The 21,025-nt window shown below is 46.7% G+C and overlaps 1 protein-coding gene across 1 annotated transcript; it reads left to right on the top strand.

Annotated features, from left to right (window-relative positions):
* The first annotated feature begins 5,127 nt into the window (after positions 1-5,127).
* On the top strand, positions 5,128-10,856 carry LOC144163752 (uncharacterized). Its single transcript, XM_077694488.1, has 4 exons — positions 5,128-5,408; positions 6,061-6,216; positions 7,492-7,601; positions 9,090-10,856. Exons 1-4 carry the CDS (start codon positions 5,195-5,197, stop codon positions 9,906-9,908), a joined length of 1,299 nt encoding a protein of 432 aa, XP_077550614.1. The 5' UTR covers positions 5,128-5,194; the 3' UTR covers positions 9,909-10,856.
* Positions 10,857-21,025: the final 10,169 nt, after the last annotated feature.

Genomic DNA, 21,025 nt, shown 5'->3' with positions numbered 1-21,025 from the left:
CGCAAAGACCGTAATACGCACGGTGGGGGTGTGCTCATTCTGATTCGAGACGGCATACCAACCGTACCAATACAGAGCGCAGACAACAACTCCGAATCGGTTTGTTGTAGAATAACGTTTTCTCGAGGGAACGGTTTAGTTTTGGGGACCTTTTATTGGCCTCCTGGTAACTCTAGTGTGTTACCTTTGGTTAGTTTGTCTAAAACCCTTTCGGCTCTTTCCTCCGCACCAATTATGCTTGCAGGTGGTTTTAACATGCCTAATGTTGAATGGTGCAATTTTCGTCCAGTCGAAAATAGTCGGTCAAAACTTCATTCTGCTTTTTGCGAGCTTACCAGACTTTATGACCTTTTCCTGTTTGTTAACTTTCCAACACGACTGGGTTCGGCAAGTGATCGCGTCCTGGACCTGCTTTTTATGAATCGTAATACTTTAATGAAGTCGGTTGTTCTAACTCCAGGCATAAGTGATCACGATGTTGTTGCGGCTACCATAGAGTGGAAAAAGATAGAAATCAGTAGACCTCGTTCACGAAAAGTTTTCGCATACGATAGAGGCAGGTTTGATGCCATCAATTCTGAACTTGATACATACCTTCCGATGTTTATCCAATTCTGTCAGTCCATTGACATTGAAATATTGTGGGGGTTGTTTAAAGAAAAACTGTTGTCTCTGGTAAACGTTTATGTCCCATCAAAAATTGTAACTGCCAATCGTTGTGGTGATAAACCTTGGATTACTAAAGATATACGTACGTCAATTAAACGGAAGGCTCGGGTGTATAAAGATTATTGTCGCAGACGAAGTGCTGATTTATTTAGAAAGGTTAACGCATTAGGCTCTAGCCTGAAGACGCAGATAAAGCTGGCCAAGCACGAATATTTATCGTCCCTTAATAGCAAAATCAAAACAAATCCAAAGGAAGTATGGCGTTATGTTAAAAGTAAGAAAAAAGACATCAGTGGAATTCCCTTTATCATGCACAATTACGAACTTCTTAAAGATGATATGAGTTGAGCAGAATGCTTCAATGCGTATTTTCAATCCGTTTTTTCTCCGCCAAGCACGATATCTCCCGTTACGACACTCAGGTCGTTACCAGCTTTGAATGATATCATAATTACTGAATCAGGTATAAGAAACCTTTTGAATAAGCTGAATCCCCAGTCTGTGCATGGTCCCGACGGTATTCCAAACCACATCTTTAAACGTTGTGCTGATCCCGTAGCTCATTTTCTAGCCGCATTGTATGATGTATCGATTAGGTGTGGAAAATTGCCGCAAGAGAGGAAGTTAGCCAATATCACGCCTTTGCTCAAATCCGGCGACGATGATAAAGTATCTAACTATAGACCGGTATCGCTAACCCTCGTCTGTTGCAAGACACTGGAGCACATAATTTATTCTTGACTTATAAAACACCTTCAAGATAATAATTTTTTCACTCCGTCTCAACATGGCTTTCGCGCAGACCTTTCTTGCGTTACACAGCTAACCGAATTCGTACATGACATAGCTTCATCATTCGACCAGGGCATTCAATTAAACGCTGTATTTTCGGACTTCAAAAAAGCTTTTGATGTCGTCCCCCACAGTCTTTTGCTGCATGAGTTGTCTTTTCTTGGTATTCCTAAAACCCTCATAGACTGGATTAAGGATTATCTCAGCGGCCGTAAGCAATGTTTGTGATAAATGGTGTGTCTTGATCAACAGCTGATATACTGTCCTGGGTGCCACAGGGGTCGGTTCTGGGGCCGCTTCTTTTTTTTTTATTTTTATCAATGATTTTCTACTGGGTTTGAAATGTACAGTGAGGATTTATGCTGATGATTGTGTTTCGTATTGCCTAGTCAAGTGTGTTGATGACACCACAGTACTGCAGTCTGACCTCGATAAGATTGTGTCTTGGCGTGCTCAGTGGCAAATGAGTTTAAACCTAACTAAATGTTCCCATGTGCAATTTACTAACAAAAAGGTATCCAGGTCTGATTACTTAAATGCCTGCGTAGTACAAAAGGTAAATCAAGTAAAGTATCTTGGCGTAACATCCACGGCAACACTAGATTGGACCAGTCACGTAGATTTAATCACAGCCAAGGCTTCGGGCCTAAATCATTTTTCCAAGACATTTCAGCGACGCGCCGCAAACACTCAAGGAAACCCTGTATATTAGAAATGTGCGCCCAATTCTAGAGTATGGTTGTGTTTCTTGGGACCCTTTCACGAATGTACTGAAAGGAAAGTTGGAGAGGGTGCAAAAAAGGGATGCCAGGTTTGTAACAGGCAATTACGATTTCAGAATAAGGTCTTCTGGAATTCTTCAGGACCTGGACCCCTTTGTCGACGACGGAAAGTTCAAAGACTTAAATTTCTTTATACACTCAAACCCGACTATATTGAACCCGTTTACATCGAATTATCCTCTATATCGAACTATTTCTGCGCACGGAATGTATTCTATGAGAATGTATAGAAAAATTACGCTTACATCGAACAGAAATAGCAGCAACTATCGATATATCGAACGCCAGCGGCGCAAAAGTGCCCCCCCAAGTTGGCTTTCCCTCGGGGCAGAGGAGAAACCCGCCAACACACCATCGAAAAGTGGTTTAGCCCGGCGGTTCCTGTGCAGCTCGTTCACCTCGCTCTTTCTCCCTCTCTCTCTCTCGGGCTGTTTCCGGGTCGGGAAGCCGCCGTCGACCCCCAACATAAAAATGATCGTGGCCCTCCCGCCCCGTTTGCTCAGACAGCCAATCACAGGCTGTTGCCACTCCAGTTCTCGCTTCGCTGGAGAGGCGCGCGTTCTTCTTTTTGCTGTTTTTTCGTTCGGAGTGTTCGAATTGTCGGCGTCTGTTGGACTTGTACTGTGTAGCCGTGATGGCTAGCGCGAAGCGGCAGAACCTGCCTTTCGCCGTGAAGCTGGAAATTCAGGACTACTTCGTGTGGAAGTGAGTTTGTTTCATTAATAAAGTGCTTTCATAAACGGTAGGTGCTTTTATGCTGTCCAATTCTACAACACGGTGGAAAAGCTGAGAGAGGGTCATCTTTCTAATCTATCCAGAAGCTCCAAATGAGCAGAACTGCGGCGTGTCGCCGAATCGTTCACCAGATTGGCTGGGCAGCACAGAATATCAGCCCACTTGTTATACTCCTGGGCTTTTCGCGACAAGAAATAAATATGCTCCCTTTGCTTAGAAATATGAACTCCTCAGGCGACGAGGGTGGGCTCAAGCGTTCAAAACCACCCTCGGTGGGGATCATGCAGTTATCTACACAGACGCCTCCAAACATCCAGAGCAGCAGTACACCACCATCGTGGCTACCTCCAGAACCATCCTCCTTGCTTGTGCCTCACTCATGACCGAAGACATGATGGCAGCAGAAGAGGCAGCCATCGCCTTGGCTCCAAACCAGGGGTTCGTAAAGTAGTCACCAATTCCTAACAAGCCTACCGGACCTACATGTCGGGTTTGGTGTCCCGACCTGCACTGCGTGTGCTAAAAACCACTCCCCAAGTGGTTCCATTCAACTCATCTGGACACCCCCGCTCGCTTCCATGGAGGGCCCGAATACGCCCCCCAAGCCTGCACTTTCACCCCTGGTGCTATGGAGCTGCACGAGGACAGTCACTCGCTTGTTTCGTTCGGGGACATAACCCAGAATTATTGCCTTCTCAGGCAGACCCTACCTTCGCCTTACCCTTACCTTTCCATAGAACAACGAACTACCCTACGGCTCATACACGCCGGCTCCTTCCCACACCGTACGCTGGTTCACCTAATGCACCCGAATCTCTACGACGCTGCATGTAAATTGTGCTCATAAGTAGGAACACTCTGCCACATAAATGGGGTGTGCTACTTTAGCCCTGAGCACCCTCCTCTCCTTCTGTCAACAACCTAACAAGAGCAATGGGAGATGCTGCTGTCCAGCCCCTCTCTGCCTACTGTTGCGACCGAGCGGGGGCACCCGATCCTTTCTCCGTGGCCTTCAACATACGATGGGTAGCGTGTATGGTGCGAGCGGCCAGCCGGTGTTGCAGCCGTGAAGAAGTCCAGAGCAGTAGGGTAACGAAACTGTTTACTCCATAGCGAGAGGTGAGCCGAAGCCAAAAAAAAAAACATACAATGCCCTGACGCACGAGGTTACAATACAGGACGCGAGCAGAGCGACCGCATGGATTCGCTGCTCCGACAGGAATGATTTTCAGCGTTTGTGCTGCTTCTATTTATACCCAAAAAAAACGCCCCCAAGAGTAACACGCCACGAAATCACAGACACACACACACTCTGTCCATAGTTCGTGAGTCATTCATGGGTTCGTCCCACATGGCGTCCGAGAGGGGGGGGGGGGAGAGAGTGTCCTTGAAAGGTGCTGGGGTCGCGCTATCAACTGCTGATCGCGCCGATAGCGAAACGTCTGAGTTGGGGAGGTCAAGGCGGGACTCACCGACGCGCAGGTGCCTGAAGGGTGTGGCGAACGTCCTGAAGCATGCCTGGGCGTGCCGCCGGAGGCACGTTGCAAAGCGAGGTGACTGACCCGGCATGGCGAGACACGAAAGTACGATTCACCGACACGCGGGCGCACATGGTCGATTCCCACGTGGTGCCTGATTCGGGAAAACACGTGGCGTTGGCCGATTCGTAACAGCTAAACACGTGGCGATGGCAGATTCGTAACACTACCCAGCTTCAACTGGGGGAGAGAGCACAGGTGGCGCGGACTGAATATGGGCTACGGTGAAGAAAGAACCACTCCCCTGGGCCGCACTCTGGTCGGTTCAGAAATCTGAACAGAAGTATTTCCCCCCTCTCCTGCACCTCTGCCACCAATCTTATCGCCTCCGTTCGCGGCGGCAGAGACGGAGAAGTGTGATCGTCTGACACCGGGTCTCATCTTTTATTTTATAAAAAAAAGTTTCCACTCATGTGCTACACCAGCACAAATGAACCAACTACCGTTCGTGTCTCATGCAATAATTTAACCTGAGGAAGAATATCTATTTGAAGTAATACAGGGTGTGGTTTAGTACATGTAACTTCTCTCTTGTTTCACTATTCGTAAGTTCCGTAGATGGTGGCGCCGCTCAGCGGCCGCAAGCGATGGCGCCGCAGAGGTGATCAACGGCGAAGCCGCCGACGCGCCATCATAGCGGGACCGTGGAGATTCGTGTTGTTTCATGAATTGTGTGCGATGGCTCGTAAAGTTAAAAGCAGTCGAATGTGTTCCGTACCGCAGTGCAAGAACCGAGCGGTTACTAACAAAATAAGCCTGCAAATGTTTCCGCGCGACGACCGACTGAAGAAAGAATGGACCGTAAAACTGCGGATCGGCAAACCTGTGACGCCGGCAATGGTTGTGTGCAGCGAGCACTTCGTCAACAACGACTTCTTCTGGAGCGGGACGGGTAAGCAGTGATACACATGTGATTGTTGTATGGGTTGTAATGTGGCAAACGTGCATGTGCGAATAACTGGCAGTGTTCTCAGTGCGGGCGCCGGGCCTTTTGCGCAGTATGTTACCGTGGGACTTCGATTATCAGTCCCAGACCAGCGAGGAGGCTGCGAGGTTTTATCGCTAGTCGAGAGATACAGAGAAAGCGAGCAAAACTATCTTTTCTTTGGTGTTTTTCTATTTTTACACGCCAAGAGGTCTCACAAACCTCCCAGCGTCTAGCAGCGACGGCGCTCGTCGTGCCGTTCCTTTGTACACGCACAAGGCCAAGCTGTGCTAACAATATTGTACAGGCGCCAGCGTAGCGCGGACACCTGATTTTATTGCGGTGTTGCTTGGCAATTTAACAAAATAAAGAACGTCTACAGGAATAATTAATGTTGCGTGATACTGTACAGGTAAATAAGAGATGCGAATAAAACTACCGAAGATTTTTCTGGGATAAAAGCCCTTAGGGCTTTTAAGAAAGCCACGCGGCTGCATTTGTCACTGTTATTTCCCTTTGAATTGAGAGAAGCTAGGGTGGGTGTAGTAAACAGAAGTGCCTTGGCATGCGAAATTTCATAAGCTTGAGTTGCTGCTTCAATAATGCCCTACTTTTTCAGGCTACCAGCAAAATTGGACCCCTGTCCGGAGAAGGTTAAAGAAAAATGCTGTGCCATCCCGGTGCCTGCCCTTGAGAAGCCATGACAAGCCAGACTTGATGAGAGCTCAAGCATCGACAGCCCGCTCTGCGCGTGCATCTTCCAGGAACAAGCAGAGTATGCCACTTTTGAGCTGAGAGTGAACGTAGCGTTCCAACAGGAAATTATTTTATTCAAGGAAACGTAGAATTTCGACTACGGTTTCATATAATGTAAAGCTTTAATAGACAACGAATAGATTGAATTGCCTATTACTCCCCACTTTTCCTTGTTTTGTTTCGTCTGCCGTAATACAAGCTTTGGGATAGGGGTTCAGGGGGTGCTTCACCGGCTACTGTTGCCAAAAAGAAGGGGGGGCTCTGCACACAGGTCTCAGCCCGATTAGGCAAGTCACAGCTCCATTTAATTGTCCATTCACCTGGTTCTTTTCTCATCACTTGTTACTGACACATTTCCACCATCAGAAGTTTGACATTCTTGTCTGGGAAGAAATGATTTTCTTCCTCTGAGGTGTTGATTCTAGCATGTGTGAAGGTGTTTGAAAGGGCATTTTGAGTGCTGCGCACAGGTACAATTGCTTTTCCTTGAACAGACAAAAAACTTCCAGGTGTCCTTTGCTGCTTTAGAGACATGAAGGTGAACGCTTTCACATTTTGTGCCTCCTACAACTCGGCCAATAATCGGTGGCCCTTGCACACCATTTGCTACACTGGCATTCTGCTTGCATGGCTTGAGGCACTCTACTTGTCGTCGTCGTCAGAACACAGTTGAGAACAGTGCCTCAAGGCATTGCATTCATTGAGATGTGTATGTGCTTTAACAGGCATACACCATAACAACTGTCGTTTCATGCTCTTGCTTTTATGTCCTCAAGTTTCGGGTCGAGTTTCGGCCCAGTTCTTTTCAATGACACCTCTGCAAGAGGCATATAAGACTTGTGCCTTAACAATAGCCCTAATTGCACTATGTGTATGGTCGGAGTGGATCAAAAGCTGTTACTTCAAATAAATCGAACTGTAAAGAGGTGAAAGATTGCCACGCCTAAATTCCGAGTAGCAGAAAAATAAAAAGTGTCCTTACGGATAAAAATCATTTTCATTGTTATCATCACAAGGTGGTCTTACCCCCTCCCCTACGGTCAAAGGACTTCTAAAGCCTCTGTGCCATAGATACCAGCAAGCAAATTATAGTGTTTACTTTATAAAACTGCACTTTCCTACGTCACAGACAAATCAGGTACTGTTGGCAAATGCAGTGCTCTCACTAGGCAAACTGTGGGGGTACTGCAAAAAAATATTTCATTTCAATTTCCACCCAAAAAATTCGAGTGAAGTCAGTACCTGATCATTGTTTTGTGCGTGTGTGCTATATATGTAAACATGCCTTGCACAGTGACGCTGTTGGAAAGTAAAGGGAGTAGCAAGCAGCGATCTCCTGAGGAGCTGGATGAACGACTTGCACAAGCAGAAACAACACAGCCACAGACAGGGACACTGAAGTTGGTGAGTAAAACACGGAACTGCTAGGAAAGTGGCGAAACGTGAAGGTTTTATGAAATTTCTACCGCAGAAACAGTTGTTACCGTATTCTAACACTCCATTTTATTTCCCTGCATGTTCCTTGCATCACAATGATTTCCCTGCATGTTGCTGTGGCAGTTTTTAAGTTTGTAGCCCATAAATCCTCAAACCTGAAAACATGATAGTCTACCGCTCACTTGGTGCCAAGGAAATCTTGTAAACCCTACGTGAGAATCGGCCGGTTGAGGTGTCGGCGAAACGCCAGACAGTTACCAGCCTCTTTCCCCCCTCCCCCCCCAACAACCACTTCCTCCTCCTCCCTCCCTACGTGAGAAGCAGCATGCTAAGGTAGCGACACCGAAGCGTCTACACTGAGGCTTACCCGCTGCGGTGGCTCAGTGGATAAGGTGTTCCGCTGCTGAGCACGAGGTCGCGGGTTCGATTCCTGGCCGCTTTTTTGATGGAGGCAAAAAACAAAAATGCTCGTGTGTACAAGATTTTGGCGCACGTTAAAGATCCCCAGGTGGTCAAAATTAATCCGCAGCTCTGCACTACGACGCTTCTCATCCCGTGCATTGCATCGGCGCGTTAAACCCTACAATCAATTAATCAGTCTACACTGAGGCTTGATGAATAGGGCAGCAAAGCCACTTAGCACAACAGCCGCTTAATTTTTTTTTTTTACAGCAAGCAAAGCAGGCACTTTGCTTTGCAGTGCACAGCACTTAAATGTCCATTACTGTGATTTGGCAACTGCGTCGGCCACGTAACCGAGCAAACGAAGGGAAAACCGGACAGAAGGAAAATAGAGCAAGTGTGAGGGGGAGGGTGTATGCCAAGGCGGCGCAAGATGCAGTGCAGTGCAAAATAACCAAGAGAATGAAGATGCCACCAAATGTGGGCCCACAGGAAAGCAGAGGATGAAAGTATGACGAAAGTGTGAGGAGGAAGGACAGTATGCAGAGGCCGCAGCACAGAAACCCAGCACGTGCTGCATGGCTCATCCGAACCACGTGACATTTGCACAGAAGGTTCAAACACGATTTACAACATGATTGGTAATGGTGACGCGCTGTGAGGTAACAACAGAGTAGCGCACGCCACCATGTGTTCGTGATCACTCCATCACTTCTTGAAATGTAGCAACTGTGCACCGTGAGTGTCAAGACTGCAGTTCACACTGCGCACAAATTTTGCAATCGAGAGTGTAGTAATCGTTACCCCCGTTTTTTTTCTGGCGTTCATTTTTCTTTGTCCAGTTTGCTGCTGCTACTTACAGCGTCTACTGCCTGTTGCATAGATTTTGGTTGTTCATGTTAGTAGGCAGTACGGCGCCTTTTCAGAGCTGTTTTTATTCTGAATTAGGCCCATTAACTTTGAACCAAAGCTGTCTCAAGTTCACCGGCATTCCTACCATTTTGGTGTTCTTTTTTCCCCTGGCCTGCTTTCAACCCTCTCTTCTAAATCCAGGTGGAAGAAGCCCAGCCGGATGCAGGACCGAGCGGTGCGATGGTGGAGCCAGAACTGAACCCCGAGATGGCTACCGACGTCAATACAGAAGATGAGGCAGTGGAAGCACTCCTTCTGCTGTCCCAGTGCCACCCTAGCTACGATCACAAATGTGTGCAAGTGGATGTAGAGAGCTTTAAAAAGCATAAGATGAAGTTGGTAGACTTATTGACAACCGATGCTGCAGTTCGTGCCTTTACAGGCATTGAGTCGGTGAGTGCGTTAGTTGCACTATCTGACGAGGTAGCATTAGTTGACAAGATGGCCACAGAGCTGTCGGTGTTAGAGAGAGTTGTGCTGGTGCTTGTTCGGATAAAAACGTGTCTGTCATTTATATGCCTGGCATTGTTGTTCGGTGTCAGCAAAACAACCGTGCACAGGCATTTTTATGGCACTTTACAAGCCCTTGCTGCTGTTCTTGAGGCTGCCATTCCATGGCCCAGTAAGGAGGAGGTTTCCAGAAATCTTCCTCGGTGCTTCGAGGGCTACCAGGAAGTACGTGTCGTCCTAGACTGCACTGAGGTTGAGCTGGAGAAGTCTCACTGCGCATCATGTCGCATCTTGACATACTCTCACTATAAAGGCCGACACACTGCCAAGGTTCTGGTGGGAGTGTCACCTGGTGGGCTGATAACGTTTGTGAGTAATGGCTTCGGAGGCAAAACTTCTGACAAAGCGTCTGTAAAACAATCCCATGTTTTAGATGAGCTTTCCAGCTTTGAAGATGATGTCATGATTGACAAGGGTTTCAACATTGACGACATGTGTGGAAAGCGTTGACTGGGTGTTGTGCAGCCTCCTTTTCTCCGCAATGCAACCCAGTTTTCTTCAGCAGAAGCTAATAAAACAGTGAGAATCGCCAGGGCACGGGTCCACGTAGAGAGGGCTATTCAGCGAATGAAGCTTTTCAAAGTTCTGAAAGGGCCCGTGCCCTGGGAAATGGTCGGCGCCCTTGACCACATACTGATCACAATTGCTGGCATTGTGAATCTGTCGAGCCCCATTCTTGCTGACAAGAGGTTTTTGAATGCAAATGAGTCAGTGACCATGCAGTAAAAGAATGACTAGTATCTTAGTATCTATTCACATCATGGCAGTAAAAGTTCGGTAGTTCAAACTTCAATAATTTGAGTTTATGGATAATTCAAAGTGTAGGATTTGGTCCCGTCAAGCGTCCATTGAAGTCTGTATGAAGACACCCGTAAATTGATTGATTGATTGATTGTAGGGTTAACGCACTGAAGCAACGCAAGCGATGAGGTACGCCGTAGTGGAGGGCTCTGGTTTAATTTTGTCCACCTGCGGATCTTTAATGTGCAGCAAATTGTGAACACACAAGCATTTTTGAAACACAGCCAAGGCTGACCTAATTCTCAAATGCATTCATTGTTCGAGTCATCTCTATTGCACATTTTTATCTGAACAAGTACCACCACAACTCTCTTCAACACCGATAGCTCTGTGAATATTTTGTCAACTAATGCTCCCTCATCATATAGTGCTACTAACACACTCATCGTTGCCATGTTTTTTAAAGAGCCTCGTGCTCCAATTGAGCTGCTCGCGTTATGTATTCCTAAAAACAGTGCCCACAAAATTATGTGCTTTATTTTTTCCCAAAGATATTGATGTGTGACGTTATAAATGTAGAGAATGCACCAGTACTACCTTTGCTTTCCCTTGCACTGGTGTTCTTTTATGCTTTAGATTTCAAAATAAAGCCTCAAAAGTATGCAGCACATTACTCAGAAGAAATTCACTAAAACTATCTTTGCTCAAAGGAAATATTGTAGAAAGCACACACCACACATTTTTTTGTGACAGAATTAGTATATTTATCACAGCTTAAAATACCTCTACTTGACATCAATTAAATGATTGTCCTTGAGGCAGCATCACAAAATAGAACAGCAGTTGATTCAAACAGCAGCATACACAAGAGTTCCTTTGGGGAGAAAATGATATGGGGAAAAAAAGGGCGAATGCAAAATCAAAAAGCAAAACAAAAATAATTATGTAGTATATTTATCACAGCTTGAGATACCCTTACTTGACATCAATACAATGATTGTCCTTGAGGCAGTATCAGAATAGAACAGCAGTTGATTCAAACAGCAGCATACACAAGAGTTTCTTTGGGGAGAATATAAGGGGAAAAGCAGGGTGAGTGCAAAACAAAAATAGGTAGTGGGACACCGAAGTGACACCGAAGTGAATTTGTTAAGCTCCTGTTTTTGCTTGCACTACGTAGACCGGCTCAAATGAACACACTTTTCATCATTTATCCGGGCAACAAAACCGTATATTTTATAAAGCCTGAAAGAAGAAAAACTACCATGCGCGGTCTGCGGCGGCTGCACAAACTAACCGCAGTGACGTCAGGTAAAGGTACTACATGATTGGACGCTGTCCAAGACTACCATTCATACAAGCTTAGGTTGTGTGAAACAGCATGCTTGGCATCCGACGTTATCGTTGGATGGACATTCTCAATATCTCAATAATTGCCATACCGTGCTTCTATCATGTCGGCTGTAAAATGCCTCACCTAAGCCTTAGTATCCAGGATGGCTTGGAATCGTAGCAATCACTGGCCGAGGCCTACGCAGCAGATGAAAGCCCTCCGCGCCACTGCACACGCTCAAAAGCCATGCGCTTTTCCCCAATCTTTGGAGCTAGGCTCATGCCTGTATCGTAAAAAGCGTGTTCGCACCAGGCCAAGGGTCGGCTGATTCGGGACTGTGCCCACTGCCCACAAGCAGTCGGTGCTTATGGCACCAGCACCCCAACGTAAACTCGCTAGCGCGCCAGTCTACGCGTTCTGCAAACTCGCTCGTGGAGTAATGAACGTTACGGCTGACTCTTCCCCCGCCTTCAATACCTGGACTTGGAGTTTGATGCAGTGTACAAACTAACAAAGTAAAGAAAGGCACATTCTATTCACAAACGTGTTGTGGCTTAGTTTCAACTGAGCGAGCGAATTCTGATGACCCGCCGGCGGCCGGCGGACTAAACGCTGGGCCGACTGACTCTGTTGGTAGGCCGGCGAGCTGTGCAGTAGCGCAGTCAAGCCAAGTCATTTTTTTCTTGACGTCACACCAAAACACCACAGAAAATGGGCGAGGATGCAGAGCAGGATAGCTTTTTCTAATTGATTTTTCTACTAAATAAATTTGCGTAAACGCACCCAGCATAGTCGAAACATGGCCTAGGGACTCCGGAATACACTTTGCGCTGGTAATCCAGCAATGTTTACAAATCACTTCAGTCTCCCTGTAAGGAGAACCGAAAAATGGCTGACATTCACACTGACAGTAAAAGTAAAAAAATGCACAAGACTGTTACACTACTTTCAACATAAAAATTATTTGCAGTTGCGATTTAGCAATAGGAAGAGTCAGTAGCCTCATCTATCCCAGTCACTGCATACGCTGGACACACACATCACACACACTAAGCCAAGGCTGCAAGGCTTGGCAAAACGTGCTTAAAGTACACAAACTGAAGCCTTCGGAGAAGCTCATCTATGTGCGTGTCACACCTCTTCACTGTTAAAATGAGCGGCTCCACAGCTGAGTACACCATGAAGTGTGTGGTGTCCAGGTCAAGGAGAAACATGCCCAATTGCACTTGCGAAAAGTACGCATGGTTGCGGTTAACAACAAAGTTTTCTCCATCCTGCTTCACTTAGGAAAGCTTTTTTTCTTCAGCAAGTGCGACCGCTTTTCGAGTTTTCCCTTCCTCCGGGCTCTTTACCTCAAGGAGAATGTCGGGCTGGCTGCCTCTAAACACGACACCATCAGGGCTGTATCCGAGCCATGGTACAAGTGGATTGACCACAAGGCCGAGCTTGGTCACAGCATTGTTAGTGAGCCTTGTGTATTCGTGAATGGCCAGCCCTTCACAGCTCTTGCCATACCTTGTGGCATCGTTTCCACTAAATCTGCTCTCTAGCATGTTTGCCACTTTGTCCTCCCATGTGCGACCTTTCTTTGGAACATATGTGAAGTACGCGCGACATGTACTTCCTGTGATGCGCACCTTCCTCTCTCTCTGCCATTTGGTGTTATCCTGGCCCCTTGTCTCCGCGCATATTCTCAGAGATTGCTCCTCTGTTACCTGCACATAAGTACGGTAAAACTCCTTTTCTGCAAAGGTCAGGTCTTGTTCCGAAAATTTATACACTTTTAACCGTGTGCAATCACCAAAGGCAACATCGTGGAACATTAGCTCTCTGTACACCCTTACACGATCACTTGCCATGTGCATCAGCAGGGAATGTTCCTGAGCGGTTGCGTCATCAGGTGCTTCCACAGCAGCATTGCAATGAAGCCTGCCGTGGTAGTGCAGTGCGAGTGCACTCTGTGGAATGGCTGCCATGAGCCGATTTCTTACGGCTGCTTTTTCGTCTTCATCCAGGCGCATTCGTGGTAACGGCTGTACATGACAAAGCTGGTTGAGCTCTTTTGCTTCGTAGAGGGGCTCCGACCGAAGCTTGCCCCAGGCTTGTTCCATGTCGGTGCATGTTAGCTGCTCCAAGTTCTGGAGACCGGTCCTGTTAAATAAGAAAATTTCGGCATTAACAAGAGTTATTTTATGTACTTTTCACATTGTCAGCCTATTTACGTCTCCCGCAGAATGAAGGCCTTCCCCACAGACTTCGAACCGTTGTGGAATTTACCTCTAAGGTTACTTAGTAACTACACCTCTACAAATGGCAAACAAATCTTCAGTTATCATTTTCTGCCTTTACTTTTATTGCCAGCATCAGCCTGGCTGACTCCAAAAATAACCACAGCATCGACGACCTCAATTCAAGGACACATGCAAGACAAGCACAATACAGCATTTGCATTTCCAAGAAAATGAGTTGCAGGTTGCACTGGACCTTTATCATGACGAAACTGACAGACGGCGGCATTTTTGGTAATTACCAGCAGTGATGCTGCTTGTTTATCAACTCTTGCTTGACGCAAGGATCACTGTCGCAGCCTTTTCTATGTGGAATTTATTGGTGTTCCTGTCCGCTTAGACTCGTTAACAAATGCTGGAACAGTTCAAGTCCTCAACGAAGCCTTTCACATTTTAAGACATATTTTATTATAGCGCATCTTGCTGCTGGACGGCGAGATCAAAACACAAGTGCCACGAAGACACTTTGGAACCAGCTGACGTGTGGCGGCAAATCCGAAGTTGTAACACACTGGTTAACAACTGCGGGTTTCAGGTGCTCGCTACTACAATGAAGTAGCAGGGACAGCGTTGTGCTGGCAATTTGACACCCTTGTACACAACAGCAAGCTTGCCTGACTCAAGCTCTGTGATAAGTTTGATTTAGCTCTTCATTTAACTGAGCTCTACTTATGCACTTAGATGTAATTGTTGTGAATCAACTTAGAAAAAAAAATGGCAACGACTTCATAGTACTTACCTGTACACAAACATCAGCATAGCGATCAGGTGCTTGCATCTCTCTGAATTTCCTGCTTTGCAGGAACAGTGGGCCTGGGAAAAAAAAAAAAGCCATCACTACGGAAACCGGAAGCCAACAACCACTAAAATAAATACTTCGTGTTCCGGATCGTTTTCAGTCAAGTGTAAACGCCGTAGATGTGAGCTAACCCGTCGAAAAACACCGGCGTTGCAAAATTTGTAGATGTCGGATAAAGATCGGTTAATCGCAGTGTAAATGGGGCATGGATATCCTGATTGTACCGAATCGAAGCCATAAAGAGACTTATGAGACAAAAAAAAAGCACTGTTTAGTTAAAATTCTCTGCCGGGCTAGATAATTAAAAACGAATCAAGTCCCGTTCACACTTGCGACGAATACGAGCGAAAGCGACGGGAATTCCGTCGCTTTGTCGCGCGATTATGGTCCAATTTTTCTTCGCGCGACAGAATTCCCGTCGCTTTCGCTCGCTTTCGTCGCAAGTTTGAACGGGCCTAATTCGTCAGATCAGCTCGTGCAGCTCCGGACAGTGCGTTTCAATCTGCACGTGCAAGTCGTGCGCGCTGTGCGGTAAGCAGCAGGGTATTAAAAAACAGTGCGGTAAGGCAGCAGGGTATTAAAAAACAAAAAAGAAAACAGTATCACATCTATTCCTCTACCCAGGGAACAAACAGGCGCGCAGCAAAACGTCACTTACAAATGCGGGAGAGCCTGTTTTCAAAGCCGCGAGCCTTTGTGTGCGGACTCCAATGCGTTCGCTCGTGTGGCTAGCATTAGCGATAACAACGACATTTATGTACCTTCAGTGAGCCGTCGTTGCCGTACACGAACTCCAGCTCGTGCGGCTTCCTTTTCAAGGCCGAAGTTTGAAGGCAAAGGCCTTGTACTGTAACGGATGACGCCTCCTGGCATTTCACCCCACAACACACCAAGTGTCCCGCATCCAGCACCGCTTCGCCCTCGGTGTAGCACCGGATTCGTTTGTCCGAGGCTCCTACGTGCCTCATTACGTCGCCCCACGACAACGAGCGCGTGAAGGGCAACATGGTCCAGAAATGACGACAGATCGGATCCTCGTAGATGATCGGGGTGTACAGCCGCAGCGCTACAATGCGCCTCCGATCACCTCTTGGGCCGCCATATTGGAATCGCTGGGTTGACCGGCGCGCCCTCTATATGCCGCGGAACTTGCGAATTTGTAGAGCGACATGAGTGTATTTGTGTGATGTCGCATGGGTCATCGTTGTAGGTGCCATTTACAGCTTTGCTTTCCAACCACATTCACCGAGTGGATTGGCGTCATTTTTTCTGATATTTCGGGCACCTGATATCATTCGACTGAAAGCGTCCCGGCGTGCGTGTGAACCAAGGAGGTTGTAAGAACTTCTGAAGTGGAGACGGCTCTCGAGAACTGACGCCGACGGCCGCCATCTTGCCTTGGGCAAAAAACTCGCTCCGGCGCAGCAGCCGCACCGCATCGGTCGCGTTCTGCGGGCTCCTTGCTGAAAGTCTTGCGGTGTTACACGCTCGCATGAGTGCATTTATGGCTTAGTTTGTCGTGAATATTTTTCGGACGCTACAAAGCTGTAGAAATCAGCAATGCTTTGCTCGTTCATCGCATTCGGCTGCGTTAGTCGCGCGAAGAAGACGCCGATGATATCCTTGGGCTTAGTTCATTTTGTGTCTAACAGTACTACAGCGTTATAAGTGTACACTTTCCCACTATTTGTGCAGTATGGTGCCGATCCACCTACCTTTTTACGCACTTGTTCACGGTGATATGCAAATGTTTTAACTCGTAGTTGCGGTGGTCGGTAGTCGCTCGACTGCGCGAGATCACGTGTTTGCTTAACACCATTAAACAAACATGTGACATACTGTTAAACAATGGCAGTAGTGCGGAAGCAGAAATTGCAGCACACATGATGTGTCCCGCAATTTCTGCTTGCGCCTTAATTTATATGCAGAGTGTTTGCTCAGATATATACAGGGGGATCAAAATTAAGTCAACAAGTGTTTTTTGTTTAAAAAGGGCCGTAGATTTACGGGAAGACCATTTCTACAGTGAAGTTGTGCGCCGGGGGGGACATAGAATTAAGTGCTAACTATTGATGTCGGTGGCTCAATTAACTAACATTGTTTAATAATGTTTTAGTGGCTGCAGTAAGCAGGCACGTTTGTTTTGCAAAGTTAGACGCAATCGTGTTTCTGCGCAGTTTCATTCGGCAGAATTCTTCAACCGCATCCGAACTGCGAAGTTTAATTTCCCTTCGCATGATTACGCATGCTAGACCACGATGACCGGCGCAGAGCTCCGCCCCTTTTTTCTGTGTTTGGATAGCTATTCCGAGTACTGCAGATTGCGATAACGCCAGCCAAGACGGAAAGGGTGCCAGTTATCACTTTTGTCGATGCCTCCACCCCGTAGTCAACCTAAAGACCATTCACGGCAGGCACGTGACAAAAGTGTGTGGGATGGGCAGGTGGGGCTTCGTGCCGGTCCTCACTGTCTTGCATACGTAATCATGCGAACGCAATTAAACTTCGCAGTTCAATATTTCGGAGTACAGATGCGCTTGAAGATTTCTGCTAAATGATACTGCGCAGAAACACGATTGCGCATAAATTTGCAATACAAACATGCCTGTATACTCCAGCCATTAAAAGATAATTAATGAATATTAGTTAATTAGGCCACCGACATCAATAGTTACCACCTCTTTCGTTTTTTCATGGGTGCATAACATCGCTGTAGAGGTGATTTTTACGGACATTTAAGCCCGTAATTATAATAAAACCTCTCCACTTAAACTTGACCACCCTGTGTAGTGACGACATAAACCAAGGCAGTGCCGTCGAATATTTGATTTGCGCTCAGCCCGCCTTACGCGAGTACTCGCAGGGTTTTGATTGGAGTTTAATTGTAAAAGCGAGGTTAGCCGAGCCATTTCGCTTAGCTTTGCACAATTCATTGATGCAATGCTCTCCCGCGTTCTTCGTCTCCGTGTTAATCAACAGCAGGCGCTATTCGCGTGCAAACGTACACGGTTAGCGAGGCTGTGAACGCCAACAGTAACCTCCTGCGCGCAGTTTTCTTTTCAATAGCGGGTTGATCGCGTGCGAATGTGTGTGGTTAACGAAGTTGAGAATGTGATTAAGTAACCTCCTGAAAAAGAGAACAAAAAAAAACAGCGCGAGGGAGACACGGAATGTGCATCAATCGTATAGACTGTGTTTTCTGAATAAAGAAACAGCTGTGACCAGCTTAAAGGTACTACATATACATTTTGTAAAATACAACGAAAAGCTAGAAATGGCAGCGATGAACTGAAACAGAGAATTCTAAAGTGTGGGGCGCTTAGTAACTCAGCATGCTACTTAATTTGGCCGTGTGCATGTGCCATCAATGGGAATGTCGTATGACCCAAAAAACTTGCATGTTGCAGCACTGTTTAAAAACAAGTCGTCCCAATACACAGTTCCGACAAAGCTTGTTTGGGTGTGAGAGTTGCGTGATTAACATTAATGAATTCCGGCACTGCTGCTGGAAGAAGCAAGCGCCCACTAATCACTCTAGAAAAGAGGGGTACGGCACTTTCAGCGTGAAATGCAGGAATTAGTAGCCGTTTTCAGGCGGCACCTCTTGCCATGGTGTGCAACATGTAATTTTAATACTTAAGGGGTGGCCTATAACCTACACCAAATAAACGTTTATTCAGATGAAAGATTGATTGATTATGTCGTTTTAATGCGCCGACGCAACGAAGACTATGAGGCTCGTCGTAGTGGAGGGCTCCGCATTAATTCTGACCACCTGGGCATCTTTAACGTGCGCCGAAATCTCGAACACACGGGCGTTTTTGCTCTTCGCCTCCATCAGAAAAGTGGCCGCCGCGGCCCAAAATCGAACCCGCGTCTTTGTGCTCAGCAGCACAACACTTCAGTCACTGAGCCACCGCGGCGGATTTTATTGAAATCAAAGCAATAGTGGTGTTTCTAGCACAGAAATAGCACAGAACTAGGCTCTTGACCACGGCTCTTCACCACTTGAAGAGATGCAAACTCTAATTCGCTGCTCGAATCACGTCAATAGTTTATGCGAAAGGCGAAATAAAGGCGTCCGTCAAACAACCTAATCGAACAATCCAACTTAGCTATCGGTATCTCCCGTGTAAACCCAAAGGAACACGCAAGACACTAAGCGTCCCTACCAGCTAAGCGCCCTTTCTACCCACGGCAATATGGCCGCCGACCGGCCGCCGTGGGGAAGTTCCAATCCCCGCGGGTGCATGTTTTTTTTGTTAGTTAACTTTTTCGTTTTTCGCCGATGTTTTCTATACTGAGCTCACGTTTTTTTTGTTGTTTTTTTTTTTTTTGGGGGGGGGGGGGGGGGCCGCAACGTTCATTGCTCCACGAAGTAGTCCACAGAACTCGCGCAGGCTGGCACTGGCGCGCTAGCGAGTTCTCGTTGGCGTGCTGTTGCCATAAGCACCGACTGCTTGCGGGCAGTGGGCACAGGCCAGAATCAACAGACCCTTGGCCTGGTGCGAACACGCTTTTTACGATACAGGCATGAGCGAGGCAAGCTCTAAATATGGGGGAAAAGCGCATGCATTTGAGCGTCTGCGGGGACGCGGAGGGCGTTCATGCACTGCGTAGGCCTCAGATTGTGAATGCTACGATTCCAAGCCGTCCTGGGAGGCTTATCTTATGCATTTTACAGCCGACACGATAACTGGGATATTGAGATGCCCATCCAACGACGCCATCGAATGTCAAACATGTTGTTTTACAGAACCGAAACCGAAACTTGTTTGTTTGCTAACCTTGGGCATCGTCCAATCACGGTGCCCCCTCCTCCCAACGTCACAGCTTAGTTTGTGCGGCCGCCGCAAACCGCGCATGGTAGTTTTTCTTCTTTCGCGCTTTGTAAAATAATTACCGATTTGTCAACCGGATAAACGATGAAAAGTGTGCTAATTTGAGCCAGTCTACACAGTGCAAGCAAAAACGGGAGCTTGACAAATTCACTTCAGTGTCCCTTTAAAGGAGTACTTGAAATATCAAAGCTGAGATAACTATACAAAAAGTTTCTTTGTAGCTGCAGATTTTAGTAGCAACCATTCAGTATAACATATTTTAAATATTTTAATATTTGCATGCACAAGAAAGCTCCGAATGAATACCCTTTCGACACTGGCATAAGCAAGATACGTGGAGTGCCTTGCCATGCAGTTCGCCCCAAACCGCCGACATTAGGGCTTCAGTGACTTAGCCAACACACTGGCTGCTGATGGTGCACGCTGCACTGCCTTGTGAATCGTGTCACAGTTTTGGGACCGATATCTTGCGGCCCAGACGCGTGCGGCCATGGCCAGCTTGGGCCACTCTAGGGCACGCATCTAGTCTGACCATGATGCAATGAGAACAGCGACATCAAGAGTGACATTCTCTCATGGCGGCCGCCTTGGTGTTCGTTCTTTCCAAGCCGAAACTGACACGAATAAAGAAGGCTCAAAATAATTATATATCCCGAGGTCGACTATCTAATGTTCCATTCTATGATTTCTGGGCTGGTACGCACTCATGAGAAAAATGTAACACGAAAATTACATACCAGTACTTTTTTAGAATATTTACATAGACAAATGAACTGCAAGCTAATGACCCTTTCTGCCAGTTGTTGCCCCCATCTGTCCACCATTCCTCAGCTGAGCATGAAAGACTGGTACAATAAAGTGTCAAGTTTAGATTTGACAAGTTTGCAAGCTCAGTGATTAACATTAAACTTTTTGTGAACTTTCTTTACAAGGATTTAACTTATAACCACTCCTCCCTGGCTTGGCTCATGTACAATGCTTAAGCTTCACGCACATACTGTACTTGGTACAGTTTCATTTACTAAAGTAAAGCTTTCTGCCTCTCCCTGATGTGTCTGTAGTCCACCCAAAATGCACTGCAGAAAGCCAACTTTTTCTGATGATGATGATCGTAGGTGAAATAAAAAAACATTAAAACGCTTCCCGTGATCTGAATTGAACCTGGGTCCCTCATGTTATGAAGCTGACATCTATCCCATTGCGCCATTCCAGCACAGTCGAAGCAATCTGGATTTGTATAGAAGTGGAAAATTACACAGGAAATGTACACCTCCATCTAACGACAATGGTTGTACACTACGGAAGGTCATGGATTGCCTGCATCAGTAAAGCTCTAGAGAGCACAACTGCAGTGCAGCAGACCGTCCCGATAAGAAACAGGTGTTCAGTACTGGGCTGGTTAATTTGGTGTTGGACTTGGTTTCGGAAAGCTTCACATCCCCCATTTTTGTCGTTTCAACAGATGGGCAGTTGATTTTTTGTTAAGTCTTCCCGTCAGTAACTAGGGCACAGGTACATATTTGGTTGTCATACTACCAGGGTGGTCTGCAAGCAGACACAGTCTA

This window comes from Haemaphysalis longicornis, unplaced genomic scaffold, assembly GCF_048455015.1.
Source record: "Haemaphysalis longicornis isolate Haplotype H1 unplaced genomic scaffold, Haemaphysalis longicornis Haplotype H1 scaffold_1, whole genome shotgun sequence".
NCBI classification, from domain to species: domain Eukaryota; kingdom Metazoa; phylum Arthropoda; class Arachnida; order Ixodida; family Ixodidae; genus Haemaphysalis; species Haemaphysalis longicornis.
Note: the sequence above shows the minus strand (reverse complement) of the source record. Positions and strands in the feature narration are given on the sequence as shown.